This window comes from Orbicella faveolata, unplaced genomic scaffold (assembly GCF_042242905.1).
Source record: "Orbicella faveolata isolate gen_17 unplaced genomic scaffold, um_ofav_v1 contig_26, whole genome shotgun sequence".
In the NCBI taxonomy this organism is placed as follows: domain Eukaryota; kingdom Metazoa; phylum Cnidaria; class Anthozoa; order Scleractinia; family Merulinidae; genus Orbicella; species Orbicella faveolata.
The window spans coordinates 17,397,501-17,421,914 of NW_028301554.1; the positions used below are offsets into that span (position 1 = coordinate 17,397,501).

The window sequence follows — 24,414 nt, forward strand, 5'->3', positions numbered from 1 at the left end:
TAAAAGTCTTGGCTCCAGAGGTTGACGGAGTTACCCATGTTACTGGTCCCCTGAAAAAACTCTTACGAAAAGTAACCAGAGACCCAACCTCGTCGCCAAGGCGCGTTCCACCGTCCAAAGTTGGAAAGGAAAAGCGGCCGGGGGACGAATCGGCCATGGACCGTAGAGTGTATCATACCTCACTATGATTGACCAATAAGTATGTTCTCTCATTAGTACAGTTGTGTTGTACGAATGGCAAAATCCACTCAGTCTTGGGCCATTCTTCTCGTGCATGTCCAGGGACAAGTAGATTCTCCCTCTGGGCAAGTAACTGTTCACTTCCACTCGCCTGATGGGCAAGTTCTTCTTAGACTTTATTTTAGAGAGTAGTTTTTATTTTTAATTTTTTATAATTGTAAACGTTAATCTCTATGTATAGAAATTTAATGTAGTCTTAATTTACGCAGGGCCCCTTTTGATACCAGCCAAGTGCTGATTGGGCCACCCTGCCTAAATAAAGTTGACCTTGACCTTGAAGGGATCTGGCAAGTCGTCTACTAACTAAGTCATTAAAGGAGCAAACTAAGACTTGCCCAGGGCAAGCAAAATGTTAGAGCTAGTTGTTCCAAGGGCAAGCGAGAATTCAAGTTTTTTTTTAGTCCTGATGTGAGTAGCTAGCAGGCCACAAAACCAATTACTGCATACATTCTGTCTTACTTTCTGTGACTTCATTTTAGTTGCGCCGTGGTTTGAACATAAAGGCGAAAAAGAAGTCGTGGGGAAGACGGGAGAGACGACGACACTGGAATGCAGCGCCACAGGATTTCCGCTGAAAGTGGAATGAAAATCTAGGCGCGGAGGTTTGTTTTGTAACAGTAAGTTTTGAAGTTTGGACAGATTGGTCCACGTTTATCAACTTAGAGTCCACTGCTCGATCAAGAGTAGCCCATTTTAATTTACATTCACGGTTTAGAGGATTCTTTAGCCAGCCAACCAACCTACCACTCACCCGCTCAGTCAGTCAGTCAGTCAGTCAGTCCGTCCGTTCGTCAGTCAGTCTGTCAGTCTGACAGTCAGCAAAAACAAGTACTGAGATATAAATTTATGGCACTTCCACTCAGTTTGGCATGATAATAGTTATGTTCTCTTCATTACCCGAGTGATTCTATTTTAGATGTCTCGTCGGATCAACGTTACAGCATCACACGCAAGGGAAGATATGACCCTTATAGCATGATTATCTCCGACCTGGAGACGGCGGACAGTGGAAGTTACTATTGTTGCCCGCCATCAAATTGTTCCCCGCAGATCGATGAAGATCGGTGTCAGAAGTTTGCCCTTACTGCGACAGTCAAAGGTAGGGATCAATATTGAACTAGACTGGTTAATGTTGGTTACTGTGTTTGAGCAACGCCCCCAGAATAATGGCATCATTTCAAAAATTAGCGATCCTGTGACGCCCGTCTTGATTATACCATATTTCAGATGAGAAAAACACCGTGCAAAGGCCGTCAAAAGCCAAAACTGACAAAATTCAAATATATCATAGAGAAAGGGACACTTTCAAAGACTCTCCATCACGGGTACCGCCCTAGTGCAAGCAATATCCCTTTCATTTTTCGGTTTTGGGAATTTTCAACCACTCTGAGATTAACTGATATTTTTGTTATACGCGCGGAAAAATTGGGTTCCAAATAGAACCTCTCGCCACTCAAAATGAAATTTCCAGTAGGAATTGACCATTTCCGAGTTACCTTGCGCCTCCGTGTCAAACCGAGTCTTCGTGCGAAACCATTCACATGAAAATGTGTTTCGCCGACAGGTTCGTTGTTATGCCAATCAGTAAAAGTCATTTTCATAAGAAAGGTTTTGCACGAAAACTCGTTTTGAAACAGAGGCACAAGGTAATAGACGTATTCGGCTGACGTGTTAACATCCTTGTTGCTACCCAATTCAGACCACGTGATGATTCATTTGGGAGGTCACAATTGTGCAATTTGCGTGTCGTAACTGATTGCATGGGTGTATGTACAAACAGCGCAATTGTAACCTCCCAAATGAATCATCACATGATCTGAACTGGGTGGCAACAAGGATATAAACACGTTAGCCAAATCCGCCTATTCCAAATTAAATGGCCTATTGGGAATTGCTATTTGGAATGTTTGTTTATGGACCAATTTACGTGTTTTGTCAACGTTTCAAACGTAAAACGTTGCATAAACGAGTAAGAGTCAGGAATGATTTTATCTTTTGTTTGCTTTTTTTTTAATCCACAAATCCAAGGTGGTGCGATGGCTTTGACATCTCATGGAATGTTTGTCGTGATGGCTTTCTTCATGGTGTCATCTCTCATTTTGTAAAATAAAAGAGGAGAAACCGCAAGAGGAGAAACACCGAACGAAGAACGAAGATGATGTGTTATATTGCTCCACCCTCTCAAGGAACGGAGAGTTTACTTATCTTGAGTGGCACGCATGTTCATTGCTATATTTGTTACATATATGGTAAAGTTAGGAAAGGATAGTTAAGGATATAAATGAATAGAAGTAAGTAGTGAATTACAGATAGTCTGTGTATAACTGGTATTATCACACATTTGCCGTGTAAATACAGAATACAACATATCAAGGCCATAGCTATTGTAGTAAGAGGCAAACCGAGGCACTTGGCTCAGTCATTTTTTTCGTTTTTGTTGCTTATATTCATAATAAACACCCTAAATACCTAAGAACTGAATTTATGGATATTGCCTCAGTGGGAATTGTTTTTTTTTTTCCCTTTGGCTGGCTACGGCACTGCATATGTAAGCAATGAGGTTTGAAAGAGAAAAAATAAAATAGCCAACTATGACTGAAAATGACCCAAAGGTACGTCCGGGATATAAACGAGATGTTACCTAGATATGACTTCGACATCTCCGGCGTTTTTAAGAACTTGTAAACCGCATATTTGAAAGTCATTTTCACCCGGGAGCGGGGGGAGGGTTCTCCCAAAAAAATTTAGTGGGGGTGTGTGGTCCGCTTCCCAAATCCCTTACTCTATTTATGACCAAAATCTGCGATTTTCCCCTACCCTATTTATGACCTGACCAAAACTTCGATACCCTATTTTTGACCGTTGCGGCTGACACAATATATTATTGTTGTCCTAAACATAATTTTTGAAGGGTTTTTGTCTATGGTCTTATAGACAATAATGAAAAAGTAGCGTCCTCTAAACAACATACCCAATTGAAGACTAGAGTAGAAAAACCATACCCTATTTATGACCGCAATGGCCAAAATCGATACCCTAGACTAAATGGGGCAAAAGGGTTCGCCGCCATTCTGTGCTAGTTGTCAATTTTAATGAAAAATGAAGTGGGCCAAAGTCGAACTACAAGCGATACTTCCCGGTGCCCCTGGCCTTGATCACGTCCACACTGTACCCCCAATCTTGACCCCCAAAGTCTACGTGACAGTGTTTGTGAACTGTGACTTGACTTTAAAAACTACCGCTATTATTATATGGGGCAATTTCGTTTCAGCGAATGAACAGGAAGTCTGGACGTGACAGCGTGACGTCATTGTGCGTGTCAGCATGCACATTCTATGACCAATATGTGTCAATAATAAAAGCATGAAAGGGATATTATATAAAGCGGTAGGCTTTTGTATATTATGCTTTTATTTCCCCACTAAAATGCCTCACCTTAATGCTCCGTTGTTCCCTCTAAAATGCTGTCTCCCCCACCCCCCCCCCCCCCCCAAAAAAAGTCTCTAAAATGCTTGGTTAATGGTTAATGCTCATACATAGGGTTTTTAAATTTTAATAATTTTAACATTTAAACACAATTAACAGCTCAGGGTGCTTAAAAAAATGCATACACATTATAACTCAACGTGTTTAATAATTAATACACCAAAGGGTAATTTTGTAAATGACTACTGTTAACCTCTCCTCAGTCTCCACTCGGCCGTATTAGGGTGGCATTTGACATTTTTTCAATTTTAAGTTAAGTCTTCATTTTCTCGTAGAAAATAGTTTTTATTTCTATTTTCTATAAGTGGAAAAATTAATTTTCCGGGAAAGTGCCGTTAAAATGCTCGAATAATACTTAATGCTCTTGCCTCACTAAAATGCTCGATAAAATGCCATCATAATGTGCAAAAGCCTAAATCTTGACCCCCAAAATCTACGTGACAGTGTTTGTGAATTGTGACTTGACATTTAACTATCGCTATTATTATGTGGGGCAATTTCGTTTCAGCGAATGAACAGGAAGTCTGGACGTGACAGCGTGACGTCATCGTGCATGTCAGCAAGCACATTCTATGACCAATATGTGTCAATAATAAAAGCATAAAAAGGATATTTCATCGACTCAATTAAATTTCAAACCCTCCTCGCATCGCGATTCAATCATGGCTACAGTCTCCTTCTGGTTTCTGTTCTTGTTGCTGCCTTCACTGATAACCAAGAGCTTTTCTTCAGGTTAGATCGGTTTTACCATTGATAACGTATTGAGTCAGGCCTAGTCTAGACCTGGCGTTACTGCCGTGCCGCACTTAAACGAATGTCGCCCGGCAGTGGCATGACAAAACTACGGCAGTGGTTTCAAACGTCGAATTTGATTCAGTAGCGCCGAAGATCGGAAGAAGTTTGTTTTGCTGAAGACCATTTTAAATGCTAGAAAGCAACGGCAGCTAATGCAGCAGGCAAAAACTTCAGTTCGGCACCGCAGGGGTAGCCAAGTCACGCTTCGACCGTGCGACATGACAAGGCCTGCCGTGCTAAGTAGTAGGGCCGAACTTTATAATTCAGCCTGCCGAACTGAGTGGTTTCAAACGTCGTGCTAATTCCGTGCTCAAGTCGAATTTAATTCTTGAATTTAGTTCGGCACGACAGTAGCACGACCTCTGGAACAGACCTCAAACGTATAAATGTTGTAGATATAATTCAATGAGAAGAGATTCCTTTTCGACAAAGTGAATATTTTTGTGAAACCTGCTCTGTTGACGACTCCACGTAGAGAGAATCCAGGGGCCCGAATAAATGAAGGAAAGGGTATGCGGATTCATATTTAACCTGCGAACAGGCTCCCGGCGAGGGCGGAAAAAACACTTCAGCGAGCGCGAATCAGTAGAACTCGGAGAGCGAAGCGATCGGGGCGGGATATTATAACTTGACTTCGTTACGAGACAATTCCATGTCAGGCCCAGATGTCATGCGAAACACGTTACTCCATCCAGTTCTCTTAACTGAATCAGCCCTTTGCAGAGAACATTTATACATTCATCATTTACTTCGCACAAGATCTTGATGTATCTCCCTTCGTATTTAAACTAGTGTCATAAAAATACCGTATCATAATACATGGAGACTCTGTCAAGTTGCGTGACATTGTTTACCATTGAAACATATTCAAAATAATCATCAACAACAGTCCATCATCTTGCATCTGACATCTTGAGGAAGATTAGCAAACCCATTCAAGTCACAAAACCCGTCAAGACAGAAAATGTGTTATTTCTGTTTCATTTTATACAGTCGAACTTCCCGTAAGCGACCACTCAAAATGTCAAGCCTTGGTGGTCGCTTAGACCATATTGGGTCAAAATTTTGCCTCATTAGCATAAGGTAATTGCAGAGACTTACCCCATGTTTTAAATGTTTTATTCAAATGAAAAGTCTATTTCGAGAAAAAATTCGGTACTTCCCATTGAGAAATTTCCGTCTCTTGTACTACCCAGGAATGCGATTGTTTCAAGTTCCGTTTAATCAAACATTCAATAGCGTACAGCGCAGTAAGACACGAGGATGAAACTCGATTCTAGTCTAGTCGAACATTGATAGTAATCACGTGCATATTGTAACATCCTCCCTTTTGACAAAAAAAAAAAAATGACAAACAAAAAAATATGACAAAAAAGTCAATGTCAGTTCAGTTCGGAATCAATGGGTCCATAAGACAAATCTAGCAGCTGGTGAGTTCGACACAAAGCGATCAATACACGATAAACACTAATCACTATGATAACGGCAACGAAAGATTTAAAGTCACGAGTCTAGTCACAAACAAAGTCCTTGAGGTATGCTGGGCTCTTCCTGACTCGCTCTGATCTCCGACACTGTTCCGGAACGGTCACCACTTCAGGGCGTGACTCATGAGGGGCACTGCTCTGATCAGGGGTAGACGCTGTAGTTGTAGTCGCCTTTTCATCTGCACTGGCCATATCCGGTTCTGGCTCTGTCCTGGGCAGTAGTAGATTCTGAGTTGTAGGAAGGAGTGTTTTGGTCCTTCGGCTCATCAGACGTTGTGCTGGGCTGGTCATCATTCCTTGTGTGGGCGTGTTTCTATAGTCCTTGAGGTATGCTGGGCTCTTCCTGACTCGCTCTGATCTCCGACACTGTTCCGGAACGGTCACCACTTCAGGGCGTGACTCATGAGGGGCACTGCTCTGATCAGGGGTAGACGCTGTAGTTGTAGTCGCCTTTTCATCTGCACGGGCCATATCCGGTTCTGGCTCTGTGATGATGGGTTCAACGGGCGATTCAGACGTTTTTCGCAGATGCTGTCAGTTCCTGCGGTAGCTGCTTCGTTGTCCGTCTCAACGGTGTATGACCGCTCGTCAAGCCTTGCAGAGACTTGGGTCTCGCGCCAAGCCTTGTCGCCAAGCTTGAATGGCTTCATTCTAACAATGTCACGTTCAGACAGACTGGGTAGATCCTTTGCTGACCGGTTGTAGTATTTGGCTTGGGCCTGCTGGCGTTGTCGCAGCTCTGTCTTTTCACTTTCCAGGTTTATAGTCCTGGGCAGTAGTAGATTCTGAGTTGTAGGAAGGAGTGTTTTGGTCCTTCGGCTCATCAGACGTTGTGCTGGGCTGGTCATCATTCCTTGTGTGGGCGTGTTTCTATAGTCGAGTATGGCGAGATATGGGTCGGTTCCAGCCCTGATTGATTTCTTCAGGATGCGCTTGACTGTCTTCACCCCAGACTCGGCCTTGCCATTGGCCTTGCTATTTCCAGGGCTACTGGTAAGATGCTCAAAGTCCCATGTTCTGGAGAAGTCGGCAAATTCGTCAGATGTAAACTGCGGCCCATTGTCGCTGATCACTTGATCAGGTATGCCGTACCGGGCAAAGTGACTCTTCAGCTTCACAATGGTGGTACTGGCCTTGGTGTTTGGCAATCTGTCCACGTCCCAGAAATTGCTGTAATAGTCTATGGTGACCAGGTAATCCTTGCTATCAAGGGTAAAGATGTCTGTGGCAATCTTCTCCCAAGGACGAGATGGGACCTCGTGGGACATCAGTGTCTCCTTTGCGTGGGTAGTGCTGTCGAGTTCTCTACACGTTTTACACGCGGAGATGTACAGTTTCGTTTCTGCAGCCATGCCTGGCCAGTAGATACATTCGCGTGCACGCCTCAGACACGCCTCTATTCCGAGGTGGGACGAGTGAATCTGCAGCTTCATATCCGCGCGAAGGCTCTTCGGTATCACGACGGAATTCCCTTTGAAAACCAGCCCATCTTGTACGGTCAGCTCGTCGCGCATGCTGAAGTAAGGGTGTGTCAGTGCTGGAGCATGTTCCTTGTTTTCAGGCCATCCTACGAGAATAGTCTCTGACAACTCTCGCAGAGACTGGTCCCTCCGGGTCTCTGCCCTTATTTCGTCTAAACGCTGGTCAGATATGGGCAGATAACGGACCATGTTGACTGATTCAAGGTCGTCTACTTCTTTGCCTTCGTAGGCCAGGTAAGCCCTTGACAGCATGTCGGCCAAATGCATGTTCTTGCCACGCTCATAGTGCACGGTGAAATCATATTTCTGTAACCTCATCATCATTAACTGGAGGCGTCGAGGTGCTCCAGCGAGTGGTTTCTGTAGAATCATTTCCAGTGGCTTGTGGTCACTTTCGATGTGTACATGTCGACCAAATGTGTACTGGTTGAAACGCTCAAGAGCAAAAACAATCGCCAACATCTCCTTCTCTATTTGAGCGTACCGGGTTTCTGTGTCGGTGAGGGAACGACTTGCGTACTCTATGGGCTCGCCGTTCTGAAGTATCGCTGCGCCAAGGCCACCCTGGCTCGCATCACACTGTATGTTAAGGTCCTGTGAAGGGTCGTAGTAACATAGAACAGGCGCATCTGTGACTATCCGTTGCACATTTGCGAACGCCTGGTCTTGTTCCGAGGACCAGTTCCAGTCCTTCCGAGTCAGGCGACGAATCGGTTCCATGACTTCAGACAGTTTTGGAAGGAACTTGGCTAGATAATTGACGAATCCGCTGAGGCGCTGAACGCCCTCAACGTCTTGTGGCTTAGGTATCTTCGTGATCGCCTCTACTTTAGCAGGATCAGGCTTCAGGCCCTTGTTCGTCAGGAGATGTCCCATGAAATTTACTTCGCTCATCCTCAGCTTCATCTTGTCTGGGTTGAGGACAATGCCGCGGTCCTTGCACCTTTGATGGAGATCTTGTAGACTCCTGTCATGGTTTGCGGTTGCTTCTTCGTCGGTCTCTCCAGTGCCATAGATGAGGATGTCGTCCACGATGCACAGAACACCAGGTAGGTTTTCCAGTGCATGAATCAGGTGCTTCTGGAATATCTCGGATGAGGCGGAGAGACCGAAGGGCAGACGAATCCATTTATACCTCCCATAGGGGGTCGCGAAGGTCGTGAGTACGCTGGAATCAGGGGCGAGGACACAGTGCCAGTATCCCGACTTGAGGTCAACTGTCGAGAATACTCTTGCTTTTGACAGCTCCGGGAGCATGTCCTCAAGCACAGGAAGCTGATACCTTTCTCTCTTCAGGGCGTGTTAACTGGCCTGGGATCGATACAGATTCTCAGCGCTCCAGATTTCTTCACAGCCACAGCAAGAATGCTAACCCATGGAGTGGGCTCATTGATTGGAGCTCTGACCTCCAACTGCTGTAGTCGATCCAATTCTTCCTTCAGGCTCTTTCTGAGTGACGTTGGGACACGACGAGGCGGTGTGACGACGGGAGTGGCGCCCTGTTCGACTTCAAGGTGAACTGTTCCTGGTAGTGCTCCTAGCTCTCTTTGAAACACCTCTGGGTAGCCGGCTACTATTTCATCATCTGTCTGCACACTCCTAACCCCTGTCCTCGGTCGTTCAGGCGGTTCTGCGATCTTGAAGTTTTGTGTGTTGACAGTAATTAGGTCCATCTGTTGAGCTGCCTTTGCTCCTATGAGTGGTGTCAGTTGTCTGTCAACGACAAGGAATTCCACCGAGAACTTCTTCTTGTTCTTTGGATTGTGGAGAATTAATCGACAGGAACCCAGTGGCTTTAGTGTTGTGTCGTTCCACATTAATAGCGTCTTTGTGGTCACTGAGGCGTCGCTGTCTACTTGAAATTTCACTTCTGTCTTGTCTACAAACATTTTAGTGTAGATTGCTTTTGGGTAATCATGCTCTTGCGTGACGGCGTGTATCATTCCCGGTTGTGCAACAATGCTTGTAATGTACTCCACATCGCTGTCATCGGAGGATTCATCCCTCAGGTTGTGCACTTTTCTAGTCGGAGTTGTGCAGGTTGTTGCGAAGTGATTTCCGCCACCGCACTTTGTACATTTCGCTCCCCACGCTGGACACTTGCCCTTTTCGAAAGGATGTGCTTAACCACAGAATTTACATGTCTTCGGTTTCTCCGCGCGGCTCTTCTTGGACTTGTCATCACGGCGGCTTGAAGGCGGGTGTTTATCTTGCATGGCGTGAACATCTTCGTGCTGGGCGCCAGACATCGTTTTTAATTGCAAATTCGTTGCTTCAGAACTCTTGCAAAGATTGATACACTTCGACAGAGTGAGACTCCGTTCTTGTAGAAGCCGTTTGCGAGTGCGGTGATCTTGAATGCCCAGGACGATCCTGTCACGAATTATCGAATTACGTATACTGTCACAAAAATTACATGTTTTCGCGAGTGTGCGGAAGGCAGTGACATAAGCATCAATGCTTTCGTTTTCCTGTTGGTTTCTGGAGTTGAAAGCGTACCTTTCAAAGGTTTCGTTCAGTTCTCCGATGGTGAATTCGTCGAACTTTTGTATTATCTTTGCCAGATCATTTTTATCGTCTGGACTGTCGAATTGGAAGCCGTTAAAAATCTTTAGCGCATCAACACCGATACAATGGAGAAACAAGGCGACCTTGTACGCCGATGGTTTCATCTCGAGTTGAGCAATGACCATGTAGTTGCTCTACATTTGTTTCCATACTTTCCAGTTGTCCGCCACGTTCCCAGCCGTAACTAATTTTCCAGGGGGCAATATCCCGGCCATCGCGCTTAAAGACGGGTGTTGCACAAGTCCCTGTTGTGCTTGTGGCTGTTGCGAAAAACCAGGTGGTGGTGCTTCAGTCGCCGTTTCGGTGTCAGACATGGCTACAGGATTATTTCAGCTGTAGTTTGCGACTCTGTTAGTGGTAGGCGAAGGATTCTTCTTCCTATTTCGCTGCCACCACGTTTCAAGTTCCGTTTAATCAAACATTCAATAGCGTACAGCGTAGTAAGACACGAGGATGAAACTCGATTCTAGTCTAGTTGAACATTGATAGTAATCACGTGCATATTGTAACAGCGACAATGTCATAACACCTTATTATCCAATATCTGTCAAGTGGTTGCTTACAGGAGGTTAACAACAAAAGAAAATTTCAAACTTTTAGCTCTAAAAGTTGTCGCGGTCGTTTACAAGAGATGGTCGCTTACAACAGGTTCCAAATATAGGGATATGACTTGGAAACTTTTGTTATTTTGGAAAACTAGTCGAGGAGAGGTGGTCGCTTACGAGAGGTGGACGCAACTGGGGGAGGTTCGACTGTATTCAACATCGTTCGTCTCATACCACTTGCGCAAAAATTACGCAAATTTCAGTCGGACTGTTCAACAATGGCACGACTATCTTGGTTTCACCGACCAGAAAATTTTCAAAATGACCAGAATGTATTTGTGAAAGGTAGTCCGAAATTTTCAACAGGAATATGCACACAGAAAATGTGCTTATTTGCTCGTACTTACCGAGTTCCAGGCGTTCTACCAGTTTTGACCTTTATACGTGAAATGTTATTCACAGATAGAAAAAGGGCCGCTTTGATGGCCGTGCGTGCGCGTGTGAGGTAGAGACCATTCCCTGTGAAGTCTCACGTCTGCCTGACTCATCGAAATGGCCACAAAAAGGCCCAAATGTTTGTGGCACGGCCGTAGCTTAACGGGAAAAAGAGGCTCAGTAGAAAGAACAACTCATTCTAAGCTTGCAAATATATTTCCAGACACGGATACGAGAGTTGAAAGACGACGGACAATGTCGTTTTTTTGACATAATGGAGGAGTTCACGCTCTAAGGGGCATTGTGGGTAATCTGGACAAATTAACAAAGAAGCAAAGCCGTATAAAAACAAATGTTTATCTTTATATTTCCGTTCTGATTTCACATTTGGAGACAAAACATAAGCTGTAGACGGAGAGACCCCTTTTCTAGGTTTACCAGCGTTTTTGAGCCGATCGAGTGATTGTTGTGGGCGTAAGAATTTTTTTACGGTTAAAACCGAATGATTCGATCAAGTAACATCTCCATTACCCTGATAAGTGGGCTAATGCCCAGCTAAATCGACTCAAAAACGCTAGTAGATATAGAAAAGGGAGTTTTCTATCTACAGTAAACACTGCGCGAAAAGCCAAATATTCGGGCCCGAATTCGCTCGATTACGGATCGGCGCACGCCGCGTATGCCGCAATGTTTTGACGTATTCGATTACGGCTGACTCGAAATACACCTGGAATATTCTATAGGAATCCGGCCTGTTTTTCCGTATTCAAATTTAATACTCGTGAATGACTCGAAGTGTTCGATAAATCATACGGGCCACGTTTTGGTAGATTAATGTTGCATTAGATGTTCTTCGAAGATATAGCGATCATTTATGACTCGAACATTTTCGAATACTCTCAGTTGTTCGAGAGTTTGTGACTAAAACACGAGATGCACGACGCCACTTCTGACGTGAACATCTTCGAAAAAATGAATACGTCAAGTCTCTTCTCGAAAATGAAACTCAGAACGGAAACACGAAGAAAAACGTACACTTTGTCGCTTTGTTTCTTTGCAATCTTGCCCTGATTACCCATAATGCCGCCTAGAGCGTGAACTCCTCTATTCAAGGAGTTTCGAAATGTGGTAAAACACGGTCTCGTCTGTTTGATGCATCTTCTCAAACGAAACTAAAGCAGGGCCTGAATTCGTAAATCTCTCAAATCTATGCTAAGTAAGATCAGATATCCAAACGCCGCCGCGGTCAAGGTTTTCGTAGCCGTAAACTATGAATTTTTAATGACTTTGAAATAAAGTTTCACTTGACTTGCACCCAAGACTTTGATGACTTCTTTTGCTTCAATTAAGTTGTTACAGACCTGAAAATCAGAAGTACTAGTGTAGCTAGTGATGTTGTGTTTTCGGACCGTTACATGTTAAAGGAAACACGAAATGATGTTCGTATATGTTCTCTTCAATGTTGTTCTCGTAACAGTTTCAAGTATCCGGCCAAAGCAATACCGATTTGTTATGATACATCTTGTCCCTGAACACTAAATGTTCAACTGGTTTAGACAGGTTTAACAACATAACGTTTTTCGTTTTGTTTCACCATACACCGAGACCTTGTATCAAACTCATTACTCAATCTATCTAGTCCTCTTACTGAATTTCACTCAATAACTGCTGTTTCTTTTCCACCTTCCAGTTTCCCTTTTAGGAATTGTACAGCCCTTTCCAGAGAACATTTATCCTATTGAGTTCACCTCAGCACAAGTGACCTGTATTGCTTTTGATGCGGCAGGAGTCAAGGTCCCAGAGAAGATCTTATTTATGAGAAAAGACCAATTTGCTAACTATGTAGAACTAAAACCAAATGGCAACTTGCATTTCGTCAACCGAAGCACATTAGAAGGTAATGATATATACCTATATCATGTGGAGGTTCATTTGCATGTTAGCCTAGCTTTCACTGAAGGTTTCCAGGTTGGAAATTATGACTAAAAGCACAAAGAATAACAAATAATTATAACATATACATGAACTGAAAAATGAGCAGCTCACATCATGCTCACAAATTTGTGGTAGATTTATTTAAAGTTATTAGTAGTGACACTCAAAGCATTTTGCATACATATCAGGTCTCGTGAAGGGCATGCAAGATATGCTCTTACAGCAAATGTTGAATTCAAAATAGTATGTCACACGTATAGTAGAACACACTTGTTTGATTAAAAAAAAATAGAAATACAGCTGTAAGTAAATTATGCTCAGGAATGCACAGCTTGGAAATTTTGATATGGATTCAATTTTTTCCACTATATCCAAGAGATAGATCCGGACGTCATATTGTACATTATTAAGGCAACAATTTTCTACAAAGACCCATAGTGAATGCACATGAACAGTAGTCAAAAATTTCATTTTTTGCAGATGGTAAAAAGAAGCTCTTTGTAACCATGTTCATAAAAAATGCTACTTTGGAGGACGACAGCCTGTTTGGTGCCCTGGGAAGATATGAGTGTCATGCTTTCGCGGTGGGTGATGCTGTCAAGAGTGGGAGGCATGGCTTTAGCGTTAGCGTCATCAAAAGTAAGACATGCAAGGTTTTTTTACTGTACTTTCTATGATTTCTTGACAATGAGAGAAACACAACTACGTGGGAAATGTTTCTTCTTTTTAATCAATATTAACGAGAGAGGAATTTAATTATTCGGTGAATTTATTCTTGGGCATAAGTTTATTCGTTGCTATATATTGCTCAGAATATGAGCGTCAAACGTGTCAAATTCACATTTATAAACAAGACACTGTTGGTTCACAATGGTTTGCTTGCTTCACTCATGTTATAACCAAATTCAATATGTTGATGGCTAATCTGTACCTGTATACATACACATACACTAGAGCAGTGCATTTCTTGTATTACATGTTTGGATGCACTTGGGATGGCGGGGAGCATTTTTGAAGCTAACGTACATGTATGCAGAGTTGCACTACGTTGCACCTTGAACAACTTCTCCAACATGGGCCTCTAGACAGTTTTTTAAAAAGACGGATGCATTGTCAGCATTGGATAATTTTTAAGTGGTATTCAAGTTAGTGAAGACGAGATTGGTTTGCTTGCGTTTCGTAGGAAGTGAAATTCCCAAAGTTGTTGTTCCTGATGTGATTGACTTAGAGCAGAATGATGATGTCACACTGACTTGCAATTTGACTGAAAGAGGAAGCCCATCTTCCACCCCACTGAAGAGGATCTCATGGGTGAAAGATGGTGTGGTGCTGGACAGTGTGCGGAATCCCAACCCGGGAGACCCTAGAGACATGCTTAGTCCACTGAAAATCAAATATGCCAGTATCAGAGATGGAGGGAACTACACCTGTCTGCTACAAGTGTTGTTACGAAACATCATAGAGTACAATGTGACCGCTAGTACCGTTATTCGTGGTAAAAAAAAATCGTATTCTGCTGATGTTACTTGTTCTTCTTCGAATGGTACAAGTGCATTTTCTAGTTTTACGACGACAATATTTTCTCGGAGAAAGGACTCAATATAAAGCAGCCATTTTCGAACAGTTAACCTTATCTTGTGAAGTGGATTTCATAGCTTAAACATGTAGAAATTATGAGTAATTCGTATCCGCAATATTCCCAGGATACCTTAGGTCCATGACTAAAAATGAAAAGCGTTGACTTCAGAGAGGGAGGCAGTTACACTTGTTACTTGCTAAAAGCACTCCAAAGAAGCATAATCATAGGAAGGGCGCATTTCACTTCATTTGGCATATTAGATACTTCGCTTTCAATGAATCGAAGACTTGGATGACTTCTTTTGTTTCAAGTGTAGCTAGTGATGTTGTGTTTTCGGACCGTTGCATGTTAAAACGAAACGCGAAGTGATGTAAACAATATGTTCTCTTCAATGTTGTTCCCACAACAGTTCCTGCTACAAACTGAGAGAATTCGGCCAATGCCTATTTATAAAGACACATATTGTCCCTGAACACAAAATATTCAACCGGTTTAGACAGCCGGTCTGACAATATTACGTTTCACAGCACGTTTCGCCATACACTAGGACCTTGTGCGAAACTCATTTCTCGATCTATCTAGTACTGAATCAATAAATGCTGTTTCTTTTCCATCTTTCAGTTTCCGTTTTTGGAATTGTGGAGCCTTTTCCAGAGAACATTTATCCTATTGAGTTCACCTCAGCGCAAGTAACCTGTGTTGCTTTTGATGCAGCAGGAGTCAAGGTCCCCGATAAGATCGTATTTATGCGAAGAGATAAATTCAATAGGTTTGTGGAACTAAAACCAAATGGCAACTTGCATTTCGAGAACGGAAGCACATTTGAAGGTAGGGGTTCATTTGCATGTTAGCCTAGCTTTCACTGAAAGTTCCCAAGTACAAATGATAAATAATAATAACATATACATACATATACAAAACTTTACGTGATAATTGTCTACAGCACAAAACTATTGACAATAACAATTCTAATAAAGTCGTTAAAAAAGGAAGCAAAATGTAATTTTAAAATAATAATAATAATAATAATAATAATAATAACAATTTTATTGGGGCCAGTATTTGCGGTGTGTGTCATCGATTGTACGCGAGAAGTAATAAAAAAAAAACAAAAGAAAATTACTCTCAAACTCTACAATACATGCACATTCCACTATTTATGGAATCTTACCCGTCCTCGTGTGAATACTACTAATAGTAAAAATACAGTATATAGAAGAACAGAAAAGAATAACTTTATTTAACGAGGGTAAAAACACTTTACAGTTAGCACTGACAAACTAGTGGCCCTCATATATAATAATAATAATAACAATAACAATAACAATAACAATAACAATAACAATAACAATAACAATAACAATAACAATAACAATAACAATAACAATAACAATAACAATAACAATAACAATAACAATAACAATAACAATAACAATAACAATAACAATAACAATAACAATAACAATAACAATAACAATAACAATAACAATAACAGTTACAGTTACAATAACGGTAACAGTAACAGTAATAATAATAATAATAATAATAATAATAATAATAATATACATGTGTGATAAAATAAGCAGCTCCCCTCATAAAAACAAATTCTGCTCATAAGGATTTCCCTGAGGAAGAGTGATTTAATGTCGCTAGTACTGGTATTTCAAGCGTTGTGAATTTGAATCAGGTCTCCTGACAGACATGTTACGTTCTTAGAGTATATTATGAGCTTAAAATAACCTTGAAGCATGGCACATGTACAGTAAAATATACTTGTTTAATAGAATAACTAGAAATATAGGTGTAAGTAAGTTATGCACAGGAATGTCCAGATTGGAAATTTTGATATGATTACAGCTTTTTCCACCATCTCAAAGAGATAGATTCCTGGAATGCTGGAAGTCATGTTATACATTATTTAGGCAACAATTCATTGTGAAAATTAGGATAATGTGGGTACTTCAAGAGTACACCAAAAATTCATTTACATTTGATGCTTCTTTTGCAGATAGTAAAAAGAAACTCTTTGTAACCATGTTCATAAGAAATGTAACATTGGATGACGACAGCCTGTTTGGTGTTCTGGGAAGATACGAGTGTCATGCTTTTGCGGTGGGTAATGATGTCCAGAGTGAGAGGCATGGCTTTAGCGTTAGCGTCATCACAAGTACGATATGCACACTTTTTATTGTACTTAAAGCCAGCATTAAAGCGTTAAGCCAGAAAATAATTAATCCATTAAGCCTTTAAGCATTAAAGCATTAAGCCAGAAGCATTAAAGCCAGCATTAAAGCCAGAAATAAAAAACACGTACCGTGTTTCTATCGAGTTATAGAAACACGAGCGGAAGTTTGGGAGAACGTGAAATGCTGTGGGAACACGAGCCGACAGGCTTTTTCGAGTTCTCCCAAACTTTCACGAGTGATTTCTATCGCTTGATAGGTAACGAGGGAGCAGCCCGAGTCAGCTAGCACGAATAGAAATCGAGAACAAATAGTTTAATTGTTTTAGTATAAATCTATTAGTCGTTCAAAACTCTAACCTAAATCCTCTTCAAAGACACTTCGAAAACGCAAAGAAGCGGCTCCCAGCACACATTGCTAGACAACTCACCATCTACAACAGAATAGATGGTGAGTTGCGTAGCCAATCAGAGAACGGCATTCATGATAGAACGCTAGTAGATTTATACTAACATACAATTAGATTCTGAGCTCGAGATTTCTATTGAAACAATAGAGTGTTTCTGTCGGAGAACCATCGGCTGATAGTTGCCCCGCGGAAATTTAATGTTCTTAAAACAAATATTTTAAAATAAAAATACTTGTGGGCAGCACGCAGCAAAAACTACTGATTTTGTACAACTGAGTTTATTAATCGACCGGCTTCGTCTGCTAGTGAGACTTCGTCAGGATTAAACTACAAGATACAAAGATGGAACTTATTTTATACTAAATATTGTTAGAACAAAGTACGCTCCTACTGTAGGGTGTGAACAACATACTTGCAGGATATGACTAAAATCCTGCGCTAGAAAATGTGCCATGTAATGTGAGCGGGGCTCACGGATTTAACGTTAAATCCGTGAGCCCCGCTTACACTACACTGCACATTTTCTACCGCAGGATTTTAGTCATATCCTGCACGTATTTCTTGTGGGTGTTTTGTTGTTCACTCCCTACAGTAGGAGCGTACTTTAGTTAAATCAATTTAAACGCTTTCTCTATCATAACTTTTAAACACACGGCATTCATGGAAATCAGGTTTATATGTAGAATATTGTTGTAAGTTAATATAATATCAGGATTCGAAGTTTAGGTTTAGGATCTTAGACATTTTATTGGAATTTATTGTCCTGATAAATTTTTTACCGTGTATAAATAATGATTTAAGATTAGAAATCTGTCACAGAATAGATAGTGAGTAACGTAGCCAATCAGAGAACGGCATTCGTGATAGAACGCTAGTAGATTTATACTAAAACTCGATAGAAACACAGAACTAGCACTGACGAGCTGTTGACGTATTAAATGATGGCGCGAGCAATGATAATTTACATTTTGATGATCAAAGTAAACAAGTTGTTTTCCTTGAAAGAAATAGAAAACTTTTTTTTTTTTTAACCTTTCTTGGAATCATTTCTTCAATAAAACTTCTTCAAAGATATATACCCCATAACATCAGAACCTCTATTAAACATGAAAGTTTCTTGTCAAAATTTTTAAAAAGCAAAAAACCTAGTAGACTAGTATATAAGAAACTTGTATCAGGAGAAAGTGAACCACCCGACCAAAGTCAACAAAAGTGGCAGGAAGACGTCACTCTCACAACAAAACAAGAGCTCAACTGGAAAGAGGTTTACCAAATGGCTTTTCAATGTACAAAGAGCACAAAACTTATAACTTTCAATTTTAAATTTCTTCATAGAAGAATATCAACAAACAACTTCTTGAAAAAAATTGGTCTCGTCGATAGCGAGAAATGCACTTTCTGCGAAAGAGAAACAGAGAAACTTGCACATTTATTTTGGGCTTGCCCAAAAACTCAATATTTTTGGAACAATTTTAAAGTATGGCTACAGTCTTGCCAAGTTATTGCCAAAGAGACACCCTTAGAGCCTGATACAGCACTGGGCGTAAGGCCGGATAGCTCTAAACATAAACTCCAAATTAACTTTTGCTGCTTAAATGCTAAATATTACATTTGGCTATGTAGACAGAAAAAATGTTCTCCAAAACTAAATGATTTCTTACTGTATTTAAAACATATCTATGAAATGGAAAAAAATACAACTACAATCGTTTTAAAAAAGTGGGAGCCTCTGTTGCCTCTTTTGTAATCTCTTGACGACTTGACCCTAGTCCCCTGAAAACGAAAATAAAAATGAAAGGAAAAGAAACAAGGCGCATATATACCATGCATATTTTCTGTAATTTGCAACTCGGAATGTACATTAGTGCCAGGAGTAAACTGGTATGATCTTGCTGTGCTAGAATTGTAAGTAGGGCAAGTAATCTAATTATGTTGTATTGTAAGCAGTGTAAGTATTAGTATTGTTAGTAGCGTGAGTATGCGTATTGTATAGAGTAAGTGTTAGTATCGCAAGTGGCGTAAGTAATAAGTTTTTTTGTAAGTAGTGTAAGTAACTACATTAATATTGTATTACAAGCAGTGTAAGTAGCAATTAATTAAAAAAATAATAATATTAAAAAATAAAAAAAAGAAATAAAAAAAAGAAATAGAAAACTTGCTCTCCATTATTTATACACGGTAAAAAATTCATCAGGACAATAAATTCCAATAAAACGTCTAAGATCCTAAACCTAAACTTCGAATCCTGATATTATATTAACTTACAACAATATTCTACTTATAAACCTGATTTCCGTCAATGCCGTGTGTTTAAAAGTTATGATAGAGAAAGCATTTAAATTGATTTAACTAAAGTACGCTCCAAAGTACGCTCCTACTGCACTGATTGGCTACCCTACTCGCTATCTGTTCTGTGATAGATAGTGAAAAGTGTAGCAGTGTGCCCTTGTTAACAAAATGACGGCCGCTTCTTGGCGTTTTCGACGTATCTGTGAAGAGGATTTAGATTAAGTTTTGAACGACTAGTACATTTATACTAAAACAATTAGATTATTCGCGCTCTATTTCTATCGCGCGATAGAAATCTCGAGCCCATAATCGAATTGTTTTCAATTATTGTAATGTTACCGTTGTGCATAAGTAATTCAGTATTATTGCTGAGGATAGGAACATCAAATGTACTTACAGAGATGATAGATTTTCCTTCAGCCTTCAGGCCAGGCTTGATGATCTACTTTTATGTCAACTTTACTTCAAATTAAAAATTTTTGTTTTTCACCTGTCCTGTAAATGCAAGTAGACTTTATGTTAGAACCAAATTGAAGGTGTAGATGACTAACTTGTATTTAGTATCACCCAACTAGTGGACTAATGCAAATCCTGCATTTTAATTGGCTATGCTACTAGAGGACTATTAGTAATAGTCCTCGAGTAGCGAAATTGGCGCAATCGAGCGTGACGCTTTCTTTCGTTTTATTCCCAAATAAATATTTCTCCAACCTGTATTAGCTAACTTTATTATTGCCTTTTCTGTCCGACTAGTTGGGTGATATTAAAACAATGTATTAGACCGTTCGCTCTCAAGGACAAAGGGTCAATGGCCCATTCGGCTTCGCCTCGTGGACTATTAAACCGTAGCCCTTGCGGGCTACCGGTCTAATTGTTAAGTATACCGGACTTGTACATTTCTTGTATTACATGTCTCGATGCACTTGGGATGGAGCCATTTTTTCAAGCTAACGAACGTCTATGTAGAGTTGCTCTAGGCTGCACCTTGAAAACCTCTTTCAACATGGGTCTGTCAACACTTTTAATTAACAGACGGGTGCATGGTCAGCATTGGATAATATGTACTTGGCCGGGATGGCGAGAAGCATAAGTGAAGCTGATATACATGAACAGTTGTTCATGGTTGCACCTTAAATAACTCCTCCAACATGGGTCTTTCAACACAAAGAAGCCGGCATGGCCAGTGTTAGTCAAGTCAGACTGGTTTCCTTACATGTGTTTATGTTGTTGCGTGTTTAGGATATGAAATTCCCAGAGTTGTTGTCTCTGACATCGGTGTCTTACAACACAATGATGACGTCACACTGATCTGCAACTTGACTGAAAGAGGAAACCAAGCTTCCACCCCACTGAAAAGGATTTCATGGTTGAAAGATGGTGTGGTGCTGAAAAGTGTGCGAAATCCCGACCCGAGAGACCCTAGAGACACGCTTGGTCCACTAACCATCAAAGACGTTGGTGTCAGAGATGGAGGGAACTACACCTGTCTGCTACAAGTGCTGTTACGAAACATCAGAGAATACAATGTGACCGCTAGCACTGTGATTCACAGTAAGAAAAACATATCCCGCTAATACTACTTGTTAGTTTTTGAAAAGTACACGTGCATTTTGTAGTTACGAGATGTTACTGGTCCCCTGAAAAAACTCTTACGAAAAGTAACCAGAGACCCAACCTCGTCGCCAAGGCGCGTTCCTTCGTCCAAAGTTGGATAGGAAAAGCGTCCGGGGGACGAATCGGCCATGGACCGTAGGCTGTATCATACAGCACTATGATTGACCAATAAGTATCCTCTCAGTAGTACAGTTATATTGTACGAATCGCAAAATCCACTCATTCACGAGCCATTCTTCTCGTGCATGTCCAGGGACAAGTAGATTCTCCTTCTGGGCAAGTAACTTTTCACTCCCAATCGCCCGATGGGCAAGGGATCTGGCAAGTCGTCTACCAACTAATTCAATAAAAGAGCAAACTAAGACTTACCTAGGGCAAGCAAAATGTTAGAGCTAGTTGTCCCATGAGCAAGCGGGAATTCAATTTTTTTTTTTTTGAGTATAGATTAAGTAGCTAGCAGGCCACAAAACCAATCCTTGCGTACATTGTCTTACTTTCTGTGACCTCATTTTAGTTGCGCCGTGGTTTGAACATAAAGGCGAAAAAGAAGTCGTGGGGAAGACGGGAGAGACCGCGACACTGGAATGCAGCGCCACAGGATTTCCGCTGAAAGTGGAATGGAAATCTAAGCGCGGTGTTGTGTCTTGTAATGGTAAGTTTTGAAGTTTTGACAGATTGGTTCACGTTTATCAACCTAGAGTCCATCGCTAGATCAAGAGTAACCCATTTTAATTTACATTCACGGTTTAAAGGATTCTCTAGCCAGCCAACCAACCTACCACTCACTCGTTCAGTCAGTCAGTCAGTCAGTCCGTCCGTCAGTCCGTCCGTGAGTCAGTCAGTCTGACAGTCAGCAAAAACAAGCACCGGGATATAACTTTATGGCACTTCCACTCAGTTTGGCACGATAATAAATATGATCTCTTCATTACCCGAATGGTTCTATTTTAGATTCCTCGGAGGATCAACGTTACAGTATCACACGCAAGGGAAGATATGACCCTTATAGCATGATTATCGCCGACCTGGAGACGACTGACAGTGGAAGTTACTATTGTTGCCTGCCATCAAATTGTTCCACGCAGATCGATCAGGATCGGTGTCAGAAGTTTGCCCTCACTGTGACAGTCGAAGGTAGGGATCAACTTGATATTGAACTATACTGGTTAATGTTGGTTACTGTGTTTGAGCAAAGCTCCTGGAATAATGGCATCATTTCAAAAAATAGCGATCTTGTGACGCCCGTCTTGATTATACCATATTTCAGATGAAAAAAGCAACGTGCAAAGGCCGTCAAAGGCCAAAACTGGCAAAATTCAAATATATCATTGAGAAAGGGACACTTTTTCAAAGACTCTCCATCACGGGTACTTCCCCAGTGCAAGCAATATCCCTTTCATTTTTCGATTTTGGGAATTTTCAACCACTCTGTGGTTATTGATATTTTTGTTGTACGCGTGGAAAAATTGGGTTCCAAATAGAACCTTTCGCCACTCAAAACGAAATTTCCAGTAGGAATTGACCATTTCCGAGTTACCTTGTGCCTCTGTGTCAAACCGAGTCTCCGTGCAAAACCATTCACATGAAAATGTGTTTTGTCCACAGGTTCATTGTTATGCCAATAAAAGTCATTTTCATATTAAAAGAAAGGATTGGTAAGAGTTCAATTGAGGCTTTACACTACTGTAAAATGATATTAAAATCTTTTAAAAAATCCAAGCTTTCGTCGATCTACGGCATCATCAGGGAACCGTAGATCGGCGAAAGCTTGGATTTTTTAAAAGATTTTAATATCATTTTACAGTAGTGTAAGGCCTCAATTGAACTTTTACCAATTCATTCAAAATGCTACTGAAGGACAACATCCAACGATCATAAGAAAGGTTTTGCCCGAAAACTCGTTTTGAAACAGAGGCACAAAGTAATAGACGTATTCGGCTAACGTGTTTACATCCTTGTTGCCACCCAATTCAGACCACGTGATGATTCATTTGGGAGGTCACAATTGTGCAATTTGCGTGTCGTAACTGATTGCATGGGTGTATGTACAAACAGAACAATTGTAACCTCCCAAATGAATCATCACATGATCTGAACTGGGTGGCAACAAGGATATAAACACGTTAGCCGAATCCGTCTATTCCAAATGGCCTGTTGGGAATTGTTATTTGGAATGTTTGATTATGGACCAATTTACGTGTTCTGTAAACGTTTCAAACGTTAAAAGCTGCATAAAGGAGTAAGAGTCAGGGATGATTTTATCTTTTTTTTTTTTTTTTTTTAATCCAGAAAACCTAGAAAACCCAGAAGGTGGTGCGATGACTTTGACATCTCATGGAATGTTTGTCGTGATGGCTTTCTTCATGGTGTCATCTCTTATTTTGTAAAATGACAAGAGGACAAACACCGAACGAAGAACGAAGATGATGTGCTATGTTGCTCCACCCTCTAAACGAACGGAGTTTACTGTATCTTGAGTGGCACGCATGTTTATTGCTATATTTTTTACATATATGATCAAGTTAGGAAAGGATATAGTGAATGGAAATAGTGAATTACAGATCAGTCTGTATAACTGGTATTATCACGCATGTGCCGTGTTAGGTAAATACAGAACACAACATATCAAGGCCGTAGCTCGTGGCAGGCAAGCCGAGGCACTTGCCTCAGTCTTTTTTGCGTTTTTGTGGCTTATATTTATCATAAACACCCTAAATACCTAGGAAGAGAATTTAACCATGAACATAACATCAGGCAGAATTATTTTTTAAGCCTTTTAACTACCACTCTGGGTTATGGCTGCTCTTGAGCCGTATTATTTTAAGCCAAACATGCTCTAAACTCCAAAAATGATAGCGGTGAAGATAGTGAAGAGGATAATCGCTTGGAAAAAATACATTTTGCCGACCTTGTGAAGGATGCAAAGTCAGTTGCAGGTTTTTCTCCTTCCTGCCTATCAAGTCGGACGGAATGACGTCACAGAGTGTAGTTCAAAGTGTAGATGTAAGAGAATTCATTAACCTAAAATTCATGGCTGTAAATAATTGAAAAAGGAATAAAGTTTTGTGGCTGTTGTTTTGTTTGTCGTCACATAAACACGGCCTGGCTGCCGAGTACAGTTTCAAAATGGCGGCCTCCGAAGTCGCTTCTTTCAAGACGAATTCTCCAGGATAGCTAGTCTGCTGGCAGCCGGTTTTTTCTCTTAGGCTCACTAAGAAGAGTGTTTAGTTATCGCGGACGCAAAAGGGCAGTATGGTTTTTCCTCTCGTGCGTGCCGCGCCCATGTCTCGTCCCATTCCCCTTTAGGCTAAAGCGTCATTTCCTCATAGTCCCTGCTAAATTTCGAGAGAAAAGCAGACTGCCAGCAG

General features: G+C 41.1%; 1 protein-coding gene and 1 pseudogene across 2 annotated transcripts in view; both read left to right on the plus strand.

The window, feature by feature from the left end:
- Positions 1 to 2,845, plus strand: part of LOC110049254 (uncharacterized) — an 11,131-nt pseudogene extending 8,286 nt beyond the window's left edge. Inside the window, exons 5-7 of the transcript XR_016208921.1 lie at positions 217 to 329; positions 1,120 to 1,339; positions 2,269 to 2,845. The product of XR_016208921.1 is annotated as an uncharacterized LOC110049254 (transcript). The remainder of the gene's footprint in view (positions 1 to 216; positions 330 to 1,119; positions 1,340 to 2,268) is intronic.
- Positions 2,846 to 4,318: 1,473 nt separating this feature from the next.
- Positions 4,319 to 24,120, plus strand: LOC110049250 (hemolin-like). Its single transcript, XM_020755033.2, has 10 exons — positions 4,319 to 4,458; positions 12,728 to 12,934; positions 13,453 to 13,611; positions 14,156 to 14,467; positions 15,173 to 15,379; positions 16,560 to 16,718; positions 20,672 to 20,983; positions 21,561 to 21,698; positions 21,998 to 22,180; positions 23,336 to 24,120. Exons 1-10 carry the CDS (start codon positions 4,389 to 4,391, stop codon positions 23,431 to 23,433), a joined length of 1,845 nt encoding a protein of 614 aa, XP_020610692.1. The 5' UTR covers positions 4,319 to 4,388; the 3' UTR covers positions 23,434 to 24,120.
- Positions 24,121 to 24,414: the final 294 nt, after the last annotated feature.